General features: G+C 36.1%; 1 protein-coding gene and 1 long non-coding RNA gene across 2 annotated transcripts in view; one reads left to right on the forward strand and one right to left on the reverse strand.

Annotated features, from left to right (window-relative positions):
* Positions 1–645: 645 nt before the first annotated feature.
* Positions 646–6577, reverse strand: LOC118761707. Its single transcript, XM_036499850.1, has 4 exons — positions 5665–6577; positions 4712–5550; positions 2286–2361; positions 646–743 (listed from the first exon to the last, which is right to left on the reverse strand). The coding sequence occupies exons 1-4, from the start codon at positions 5714–5716 to the stop codon at positions 646–648; spliced, it is 1065 nt and encodes a 354-aa protein (XP_036355743.1). The 5' UTR covers positions 5717–6577.
* A 1679-nt stretch (positions 6578–8256) lies between these two features.
* LOC118761708 overlaps positions 8257–12442 on the forward strand; it is a 16382-nt gene continuing 12196 nt past the window's right edge. Inside the window, exons 1-2 of the long non-coding RNA XR_004997578.1 lie at positions 8257–8310; positions 10000–10003. This is a non-coding gene — a long non-coding RNA (uncharacterized LOC118761708). The remainder of the gene's footprint in view (positions 8311–9999; positions 10004–12442) is intronic.

Below are 12442 nucleotides of genomic sequence, written 5' to 3' on the forward strand. Positions count from 1 at the left end.
TTAAATACCTCTGTATATATATATATATATATATATATTATATATATTATATATATATATATACATACACGCATGTATATGTGTGTGTGTGTGTGTATAAAGTCACCGGTCTAACAAATTCACTGAGTACGGATTCATCAGTCAATCCGTATACATACATACCCACACACGTACCTGCGGGGGCGTGCGTGTATATATGTAAATCTGTATGCATATATGTATATATCGTGAGAGATTATGGAAAGGGACACCGTACGTCAGTTTTAGGCCTCCATACATAATGCATGAATCTATTTAAACTAATCAAAACAAGTCATCCAGTACATGTGACATATATGCTCTGCATATATTTGGCAGAGTTGTTAAGGCGTCGGGTAGAAAGTGTTTCACATATTGTTCCAACTAAGTGGGTTCAAATCCTACCAAGATCAACTTTGCCTTTTGATTTTTTTGTGGTCGATGAAAACGTACATCGATGGTTTGGCGGAAATGTAGGAACGTCGCACCCCATACGTGTCTTATTTATTCCGCTTCTTTAAGTTCAGAGTTCAAATCACGTTGTGACCTGCTCGTGTAACAGATTTAATACGTCGCCCGTAATTAAGACATCACCACAATTTGGCGCTGTGAATACCTGTAGCGGTGTCAATTCCGTAGCAAGCATTTGCGCCGCACCTCTGGTTTGTGGACAGATTCCTCTTTCATTCCCAACTGTTTCGGAGGCTTTGTACAGGGTCGTAAGACTAAAAACATTAAAAAGCATGTTTTACAGGCGAATAAAATGGCCCGTCTTTACATTGTATCCTGCACCAGAAACTAATAAAAACTCAAATATCTTCAAATTTCTGGTACCTAGATACCTATATAAGTTAAGTTAGGTGAATATATATATATATATTATATAATATATATATATATATATATAATATATGTATATGGGACCACTCTGTCGGTTACGACGACGAGGGTCCTAGTTGATACGATCAATTGAACAGTTTGCTCCTGAAATGAACGTGCAAGTGGCTGAGCATTCCACAGACATGTGTACCCTTAACGTAGTCCTCAGGGAGATTCAGCATGACACAGGTACTACTCATTTTTGCCAGCTGAGTGGACTGGACCAACGAGAAATAAAGTGTCTTGTTCCGGCCGAGAATCGCTAGCCACTACACATTCTCTATTTTCTCTCCTTTTTTCTTTCTGTGTAAGAGCGTAGGCTCGAAACGTTAAAGACTTTTCCAATTCCCGAGCGTTAAACTAATACATCTGTTTGTTGTCTACACCACCTGTCTTCGACTTTTGTTTTGTTTTTCTTTTGTGAACTCTCCCCATATATACATACATACACACATACGCACATACACTTCTATCTCTTTCTATCTATCTATCTATCTATCTATCTATCTATCTATCTAATATATATATATATATATATATATAGTGATTGAGGGATTCCGAGTTTTGCAATTTGGTTTTTCTTTAGCCTATTAATTAAAAAAGTGTAAATAAAATAGGTGCTGCTTAATTGTATTTCGAACGTATCTTGTGGGGCATTCGACTAAACTGCACCTTACAACAACTGCACGTTGCCCGCACCAGCAATTATTTAAAAGTGAATCTATCTATGCATACAAACATGCATACATACATACATACATACATACATACATACATACATACATACATACATACATACATACATACACCTGCTCTGCAAATGCTAACGTTTTTTAGAAAATTAATAAGAAAGAGAATATTTAGGAGCAACTACTTCGAAAGATACAGCTTCTCTACCCAACTTATAAATTCACATGTACATGTATTATTGGCACACTTGGCTTTGTTAATAAATGCTTGAGTGGCAATCTCGAAAATGTCAATTTTTCTGGCAAAATAAATGATAAAAAAAGTCTAATCGTTGTTGACACTTATATTCCAGAGATGGGTCGGTGTATCTTTGTGAGAAGATTGTCGGCCCCAGTATGATAAAAGGCAAATTTGACCTCGCATTGACATAGAGCCGTGTTGATTTTTGCGCAAAAGATCTCCAATTGGTTTGAATCGACGCACTCGTACGCTTCACTGATACTTATTATATTATTAACAATCCTGAAAACAAGAGTTGACATCGGCGGAGCTTAAACTCAGAATGCAAAGTGTTGTAACTAAATACCATTAAGCATTTTGTCCGACGCACTAAGGATTTTGCTAATCTGCAAAATACTGATTTCTAATACAAACACAAGGTTGATATACGCAGGATGAGTATGATCAATTAATTCTACCCATTAATTGACTTATATTTGTTGTATCGACCACAGAATGATGAAGGGCAAAGTTTAATGTTCGCGGGGCTTGAGCCTAGAATGTAAAGTAGCGAAATCAATAGTGTAAAAATTGTATCTGACGCGCAAACTATTAAGTTAATCTACTCTACTTGAACAGTGTAAAATATCCATTTTTCACATCAGAATGTCTCAAATTTAGGGACTACTGAGTATAAATTAGTATATCGATCAGCACTTTATTGAAACTAATTTTAAAGGTGCTGAGAAATCTGAAAGGCAAAGTTGTTTGTAGAGGAATTTGAACTCAGAAACAAAACAACTGGATTTAAATACCATATAAATTTTTGTTCGATGCTCTACTGATGCAGCAAATCTACTGTTAAGATTAGTATTGGTTTCAAATTTGGAACAAGGACAGCGATTTCAACTGGGGTTTATTTCCCAGAAAGGATGACAGGCAAAGTCGAATTCGACGGAATTTGATCTCAGAACGTAGCGATGGACGAAATGCCTCTAAGTATTTAGTCCATCGTGCTAACTATTATGCCAGCTCGCTCCCTTATTGTTAATATTGGTTTCATATTTTGGCATACATGGAAGGAAATATGTACTTCAGTGTGGCCGTGGATTGACAAAACAGCTAGTCCGTCGGACAAAATACCAACGGTATTTAGAGAAAGGTTTTTACGTTCTGTGTTCAAATCCTGCCATACCAACCATTTAGTAATAAAACATATTCAGGTTCATTGTCTCATTACATTGCAGATATTGGATAAGTAGTATGAACTACGTCTACAAAACGATTTCAACACCCAATAGTAGCCTTCCTATTTCATCGACAGATACAATATTTAGAAGAACTTTAATAGACGTAACATTAAACTGTCGCATTCCTCCTTCTACATTTGAGACAGTGTGCCTCAGTAAAAAAATAAGTAACAGGATGAAATTTAAGAAGGCTTCTATTGGAAAAATTCGTTCTTAACGTGATTGAAGAATTAAGTGTTAAAACGGTAATCAGAAAAATATGTCACGTCAAATTCTATTCTTTCAAATGCTGCTGTGAGCGCTACATTATGTGTACAACGTGGAAAACATTTCAAACGATTCGGATATAAAGTTCGTAAGACATAACCCGCGAGCCATACATCTCCTACAAAACATTAAGCTCTCATCCCATAACAACATTTTAATACAAATGGGATTTCAAAGACTACCTCATTGTGGGGCTATTAAGTTAAACAAGGCCTGGACCAATAATGACCAAAACTTAACTGAACAACACACATGCACGCGCACACATACATACACACATATTTATATACTTAAACATATAAATGCATATATATATATATATATATATATATATATATATATATATTTATATATGTGTATTTATATATATGCATTTATATATATATATATATATATATATATATATACTCTTTACTCTTTTACTCTTTTACTTGTTTCAGTCATTTGACTGCGACCATGCTGGAGCACCACCTTTTTAGTCGAGCAAATCGACCCCGGGACTTATTCTTTGTAAGCCCAGTACTTATTCTATCGGTCTCTTTTGCCGAACCGCTAAGTGACGGGGATGTAAACACACCAGCATGCTAGGGGGACAAACACAGACACACAAACACACACATACATATATATATATATACAAAAATTCGACGGGCTTCTTTTCAGTTTCCGTCTACCAAATCCACTCACAAGGCATTGGTCGGCCCGGGGCTATAGCAGAAGACACTTGCCCAAGATGCCACGCAGTGGGACTGAACCCGGAACCACATATATATATATATATATATATGTATGTATATGTATATATGTATGTATCTATATATGCACACACATACACACATATTTTGTGTGTGGTGTGTATGTACGTATGTATATACGTACACACATGCACAAACATACGTGCACATACATTCCATAAATAGATTTGAAATCTGGCTACAGTCTTGAAAGCAATGTTTCTTAATATTTTCTCTAAAAAAAAGAACACACAAATAGCAGAATTTTAGAGTAACGGGCTTTCTCTGTTTACTCTCTTTTTTCTACAAAGTATTTCAATGGAAACCATTTCCTTTTTTTATTTTTGTTTCTTATAAACCCGATAATATAGATAGTGGATTCAAATTTTGGTACAAGGTCAACAATTTCGATAGGGGTGGTGGAAGTCGATTACATCGACCCCAGCGCTCAACAAGTATTTATTTTATCGATGCCGGAAGGACGAAAAGCAACATCGACCTCGGCGGAATTTACACGATAATATTAGATATTTTAAACATATAAATACCAAACAAAATAACCAAATTTGATGCTTGCAAAATTCTATTGACAAACTGTTAAGGGACATTTTGCTTTGAATTGAAAAAAATCATAAAACAAACACAGAAACTCACACTATCCAGTTCTCTCGTTCTTACCGGACCCTGAGGTTCCATTAGTACAGACTTTCTACATTCCACAAAAAGTTGATGTTCTGAAGTTGTCAGTATTGGTCCATCCATAATACTTCCCGTTGGTTGTAATGTTTCTGTAAAAGGGATTTCCAACGTTGATGGTACATCCAGAACTCCCAATGTTCTTTCCCCAGTAGTTTCCAAACATTCGACTAATGACAAAACGGCAGATTCAGTAGTTAACGATTCTTCCGGTACTTGATGAGTTAAGTCGTCCCGTTGGTCATAGGAATTTTCCTCGGTCATAGATTCTGGAAATTCTTGCGTCATTGAATTTGCTTCTGTAAGGTCATCTAAAGATCCAATTGTTTCCATGTCTTCTAAGAAAGTTTCTGATACTGAAATCGTAGGATCGGTCGGTTCCATCAATTCTTCTGAAATGGACAATGCAAGTTCTTTATCTTCCGTATTACACGCTTCTTCGTCATTTTCTGAAGGTTCAAGATCATTATCCGGACAGTCTGGACATACTGGATATTCCGGGCATTCCGGGCATTCCGAGCATTCAGGGCATTCAGGGCATTCGGGGCACTCAGGGCATTCGGTGCATTCCATTGTAGTTGAGTTCAAAGGGCTCGTTTCTTCTAGTGATTCCGATGATTTCGAACCCAAACTTGGGCGACTTGGTGATTTAGGTGTTGGACAAAATTCCGATTCCATCGAACCCAAACTTGGGCGATTTGGTGATTTAGGTGTTGGACAAAATTCCGATTCCATCGAACCCAAACTTGGGCGATTTGGTGATTTAGGTGTTGGACAAAATTCCGATTCCATCGAACCCAAACTTGGGCGATTTGGTGATTTAGGTGTTGGACAAAATTCCGATTCCATCGAACCCAAACTTGGGCGATTTGGTGATGTAGGTGTTGGACAAAATTCCGATTCCATCGAACCCAAACTTGGGCGATTTGGTGATTTAGGTGTTGGACAAAATTCCGATTCCATCGTTAGAGATTATCGCTTATTATGTTAAATTAAATTATTGTTGTTTTTAATCTACTTTTTTGCCCTTTGTCCCTTGATAAAATTTGTCGAGTTTTCGCAGTTAATTCAGAAGTGTCGCCCCGACAGATATGCTAACGATTATCTAAATTAGGAACGGAGTACAGGAGCCGCAGTCAATGTGCGCTGACTGTCGGCCACGACTGACAACCGCACATGGTGTACCTACCTATTTCGGTGTATGTAGATGTGTAGCTAAGTTTATATATATATGTGTGTGTGTGTGTGTGTGTGTGTGTCTGTATATATATCTGTAAATGTGAGTAGGTATGTGTACGTATATGCAGGTATGTGTCAGACTAACTGGGTATAATATATAAGTATGTATATGTATGTATATATGTGTGTGGCGGTTGTGTGTGGATGGATGTGTGTATGTTTGTACTTACGAATGCATATCTCAAATGTATTTATTATATGTTATGACTGTACGGATAAACGGATTTCTGAATGTGTATATTTTTGAACGTAGATGTCCAGTAGCTGAGTAAGTTTGTCACAGAGCGAAACGTTTAAACATTTAGGGAGAGGGTATGCAAACGAATGATTGAGTAAATATATATCACAATAAGTAAGACTGGCGTTTGAAGCATTGCAGAACGTAGTCGAACTAATGATCCACAACACCGTCATATACACCTGCCAACAGTTTACTTACTTTGTAGATAGAAAGATAGAAAGATAGATAGATAAATAGAAAGATAGAAAGATAGATAGATAGATAGATAGATAGATAGATAGATAGATAGATAGATAGATAGATAGATACAAGCGCTGACTGACTGGACACTACAGATGGTTACTGACAGAAGTCTACTGACCAAAGCTGTAGTTGTAGTTGTAGTTGTAGTTGTAGTTGTAGTGGTGATGGTGGTGATGATGGTCGAGGCGGTTAGTGTGTAGTGGTCACAGTGGTGGCAATAAACTTGGTGCACTTGACATTAACAAAATGGCGGCGATGACATATTGGAAATTAGCACCGATTAATTACGGCGAAAGTGGAAGCGGAGGGGGGGGCGAGGTATTTAACTACACATTCTCATCAATTACAATAATAATAATAATAATAATAATAATAATAATAATAAGAAGAAGAAGAAGAAAAGAAGAAGAAGAAGAAGAAGAAGAAGAAGAAGAAGAAGAAGAAGAATTTCTTTATTAACCACAAAAGGTTTACATTGAGAAAAACATGGATAGTACAGGACAAAATAAAGAGAGAGAGAGAGAGAGAGAGAGTGTGTGTGTGTGTGTGTGCATGTGTGTGTGTGTGTACGTGTGTGTGCGTGTGGTTGTGAGTGTGTTGTTGTTGTTGTTGGTGTTTTATGTGTAAACAGGATTACCATAATGGAAAAGAAATACAACGACAATGTGTAATCCTCAACAGGGACGAGACGTTCGGTAATAATAAATAATACTTTCTACTATAGGCACAAGGCCTGAAATTTTCAGGGGAGGAGTAAGTCAGTTACATTGATCCAAGTGCTTAGCTAGTATGATATTTAAACGCCCTCGAAAAAAAAAAGATATGCAAAGTCGACCTCGGCGGAATTTAGATTCAGAACATAAAAACGGAAGAAATGCTGCTAAGCTTTTTTGAGCAGGAATCTGTCCGCTCGCTGCCTAAATATAATAATAATAATAATAATAATAATAATAATAATAATAATAATAATAATAATAATAATAATAATACAGACCGAACCATCAAGGCCAATAAACCAGATATTGTTGTGAAAGACCAAAACAAAAAAGTTTGCTTATTGATCGACATGAGCATCCCCTGTGATCATAATATCTCAGCGAAAGAGTTTGACAAGCTCAGAAAATATAAAGACCTACTCATTGAAATTGAGAAAATGTGGCATCTCAAGGCGGTTACAATACCAGTGATCGTAGGAGCACTAGGAATGATCAAGAAGGGAACCGAAAATTATATGAGAATGATCCCTGGCTTACCATCCCTGCAAGAAGTGCAAAAGATTGTCTTAACTGGCACATCACACGTATTGAGAAGAGCATTGTCGATGTGAGAATTGTTGCTGCTCATATATTTTAATTTAACTTTAAAAAAAAAACATTTTTTTAAAATGAACGAACTATTGAGTTTGGTTTAATGGCCTACCAATGTATACTATGAGTTTCTTTGCCCTAGGAGCCGGGAAGACACTCGGCAAGAAATGGAAGCAAATTTGAAAGAAGAAAAACAAAGTAATAATAATAATAATAATAATTGGTGCACTAGGAAGTATCAGTACTCAACTACCAGCATAGCTGAAAAAGATTGGTGTGAGTTTGAAGGTAGAACACCGACAAAAATTACCATTGCTTGGAACTGCAATAATGCTTCGCAGGGTTCTTGAAGCTGGCGACAGCTGACACTTTCCATCATACCCAGCAAAATCAGCTGTGAGTCTTCATATAAAAATAGTGATATCTATTTTTTTTCTTTTTCAAAGGGGTATCAGTTATGGAGGGAATATTCTTTTCTTCTCTAGGCAGCAGGCCCGAAAATTGGGGGAGGGGACAGTCAATTAGATGTACTTCAGTAGGCAACTGGTACTTAATTCGACCTCGGCGGAATTTGACTGGTACTTAAGTCGGCCTCGGCGGAATTTGAACTCAGAACGTAAAGACAAACGAAATACCGCTAAACATTTCGCCCGAATTGCTAACGTTTCTGCAAGCTCGCCGCCTTTTTAGGATAGGGAATATTACAACAGTTTATAGTATGAGTGGATGACTTACATAAAAGATGAGAGAAAGAGAGAAGAGGGGTGGAAGAAGCAAAAATATAAATATTATCAAAATATGTAAACACATCTTTGATGAAGTCCTCCTGGTAGAGGGGAACCTCCAGTTAGAGCCAGTCAGGAAACCTCACAGATCCAGAGTTACTCTGACCAACAAGAGTACTAGCCTTCGCCCAGTTGTTCATCAATCTACAGAGACATGTTCAGTGTAGGTCCATCCACTCTAACCATATCTGTCGCAATCACCCACCTTTTGACAAATTCATTGAGAAAGAGACCTCCCATTACTACCCTTACTTTCTTTCCAACTGGAACTTTAAAAAGTTGTTGATATATTATTCCTAGAAAATATTCTTTTTGATGTATATATAATAACTGGAATTTTAATTAATTAAAAAATGATGTGACGGGAACGCCTTTCATAATATATCTAAATAGCAACCACAACAATAGCATGAGTTCATACTTATTGAATGCTACGTTTTCATAAAAGGAAGTCAACGCTAAAATATACTGTTAAAATACTGTCCAATTTACTGGATAGTTGGTATTTATTTCGTAGCAAATTATCGAGAATATTAACGCCGTCAGTATACTGGGTATGTTGTAATACTAATATAATCAATATTAGTAAGGAATAGCTATGTAGTCGATGTATTCAACATAAAAGGCATTGCTATCTAATCAATATTTTATAGGTATATTGACCGCGAAAAACAATTAGCGTTTGTTTAAAGCACATATAGAATAATGTATAGAATAATATATATAATAATAATACATAGAATAATAATCAATTGTAAACAATGTTATACAATAGTATTGATATATAATTATGGCGGTACTATGAAGCTTACGTAACATACTTGTTGAATCAGTTCCACAATTCGGCCTCGTTTTCAAAGGCCTCAGCCATTTCACAAGCACCGTTCATTCCCCTGAGTACTGAACGAAATTCATAATTCATCCTTTTCTTCCCTATTTTCCATGCATCATGATCAATTAATGAAGCATTTACGAAGCTGTTACATTTTCTTGGCAAATAAACAATTATAAATATTCTCAAGTTATATATATTAATTAATTATTAGCAAGGCAACGAAATTATAAGAAGCATCAAAGAAAATTATGTGAAGCTCATGACATTTTAATGAGTTCTAATATCTGTATATGAAGAGATTTATTTTCAATTGGTAAACTTGTGCTAGCTCTTAAACTAATCTTTACGAATACTGAGATTATTCTCTTCAATTCAATAGCTATCAACAGATCAATACTGGTGCATTGAACTGGATTGGGTCCAAGTAGGTACATGGTTTCGCATCTTAGGTGAAGAATGAAAAGTTTTTATGATAATGGTAAAGAAGAAAAGTAACAATCCAGAGAAGAGCTCTACCTGAAATGTTAGAAATTACTTCTGCTGACGACACACGAATGAATGCGCTGGCATTCATTATATTGTAACAATGTTGTTAGCGATGTACGTAAAGTGCAATGATGAGAAAATTCAATAAAAATCAGCTTACAGCCAATTCACTGCAGGTTTCCATGTACGTATAGATGTGTGTGTGTGTGTATGCATATATGCAAATGTATGTATGCATATATACATGATGTATATCTGTATGTATATATATTCTGTAAGTTATGATAATAATATTTATTAGCTTAAAGCTTATAAGCGATCAACCTGTATTGACTTCAGAAAATAGTTAAGTATTGTATACCCCGATACTAGACTATTTCCTTTAGTCAGTAAACGGTGACCGCTTATAAGCATTAAGCTTATAAATAATATGAAAATTTATAGAATAGTCACTCGTCACCGCTTCTCAATTTATCGCAGAAAACGCATATATATATATATATATATTATATATATATATATATATATATATATATATATATATATATATATAATATATATATATATATTTATATATGTATGTATGTATGTATGTATGTATGTATGCATACACACGCACACACACACACACACACGCACACAAAGAAACAAACAACTAACACTATAGGCTGCTGAATTAGCCAGTCTAATTAACTGGAATACTTTTTCGGAGAAATCTGTTTAGCAGATGATACGCAGACGTGTTTCTAGGTTAATTTTCCCAGATTTATTTGATCCGCTTTAACCTGACACCGCTGATCTACCCACCTACATCATCTTACATAGATACTTTGCTTTATATGCGCTCAAATCTCCCACCTCTTGCTATTTTCTAAACTCCTCCTCCTTATAGAACTGCTTTCTCACCCGGCTCCTAACCTTTTTCTTCCCTCCTATTCACCACCTTTCTCTTTCTTCTTCCTTTTTCTGACGAATGACTCTATATCCGAAACGTCAAGGCCCTTTTCCTTTTCCTTTTGCTTTTCAAGCATAAAGATAATAACACCTCTTTGGAAGCTTATCCCTCTTGCATTCTTATTTTTGCTCATTGATCATTCATACATGTATACATGCATATATACATACATACATATATACATACATATATTTATTTATGTATGTATGTATGTACGTATAGATATGTGCATATACATAGATAGATAGATAGATAGATAGATAGATAGATAGATAGATAGATAGATAGATAGATAGATAGATAGATAGATAACGAGATTCCACACAGTTTCCGTGTATCAATTTCATCAACGAGGCATTTGTCGGCCCGGGGCAGCAGTAGAACACACTCAAGGTGCTACGCAGTGGCACTGAATCTAAGACAACCTGTCTGCAAAGCGAGCTTCTAAACTACAGAATTATATCTGTGGGCGGGAGGAGATGTGTGTCGTTGTGTATGAATGGGTGAATGTACCTGTGTAGGTGTGTTTAAGCGTACGTCTATATGTAAACAAGGTTGCAACTGGAAAAAGTTGTTGTTTTTATTGTTATTTAGTAAAAGGTAAAGCGGCGAACTGGCGGAATCGTTCGCACGTCGGACTGAGTGCTGAACGGTATTTAATCAGTTTTTACGTTCTAAGTTCAAATGGCACCCTGATGGGGTCGATAAGACAAGAGCTATTTAAGCATTGGAGGTCGATGTAATTGCCTAATCTCTCCCCACGAAATTCCAGGCCTTGAGCCTATGGGTAGAAAGGATTATGTAGCAACAGGTGGTTACGGCATTCTAACCATGACCAACTCGTCTTTTTACTTATGCGGAGATAATCTAGTAACGAATGTGTAGTGGCTAGCGATTCCTGGCCGGCGTCACGTTATGTCCTTGAACAAGACACTATTTTGCATTGTTCCAGTCCACTCAGCTGGCAAAAATGAGTAGTACCTGTATTTCAAAGGGTCAGCCTTGTCACACACTGTGTCATGCTGAATCTCCCTGAGAACTACGTTAAGGTTACACGTGTCTGTGGAATGCTCAGCCACTTGCACGTTAATCTTACTAGATTATCTCACGTTTCTTTTTTAAGACGACGATAGACTGTAACCTGAAATCAAAGATCTGACTGTTATTTCTAACATATCGAACGACCACACAGAGGCTCGTTTTTCGTTTGTTTTATTTTTATGACGTAAATATAAGACCTTTTAAAAGAAATAGGAGTGACGCGTATACAGAGGCATGATGGGGGCGATGTACTGAAGAAAATACCTCGACACAAGAAAGGCGTGTAAAATACGTATATTTAGACTCTTTGAAGTAGTTTTATAATGATTTATAATGATTGTCTAGAAATACTTTGTCCTCTCATGCTTGCTTTTATCGCATTTTTTCTTTCTTTATTTTGTTTCCTACAACTCTTTGTTTTCTATTTTACCTACGAACTTTTATACCTGTGTTTTTCGTTTAGTTTTTCTCTTTTTTTTCTTTCCTTCATATGTATATTTAGTTTACCAACTTTTTTTTGTGACGTTTTCAATTAATTTTTTTTTTTTTACTTTCAT

Source organism: Octopus sinensis, unplaced genomic scaffold, assembly GCF_006345805.1.
Source record: "Octopus sinensis unplaced genomic scaffold, ASM634580v1 Contig16661, whole genome shotgun sequence".
Taxonomy (NCBI): Eukaryota; Metazoa; Mollusca; class Cephalopoda; order Octopoda; family Octopodidae; genus Octopus; species Octopus sinensis.

Coding starts and splice junctions, on each gene's coding strand:
- LOC118761707 (XM_036499850.1), bottom strand. CDS start 5,716: ATGGAATCGGAATTTTGTCCAACACCTAAATCACCAAATCGCCCAAGT. Junction 5,551..5,664: donor ACCAAATCGCCCAAGTTTGG/GTTCGATGGAAT, acceptor GCCCAAGTTTGG/GTTCGATGGAATCGGAATTT. Junction 2,362..4,711: donor GAACGAGAGAACTGGATAGT/GTGAGTTTCTGT, acceptor TTTACATTCTAG/GCTCAAGCCCCGCGAACATT.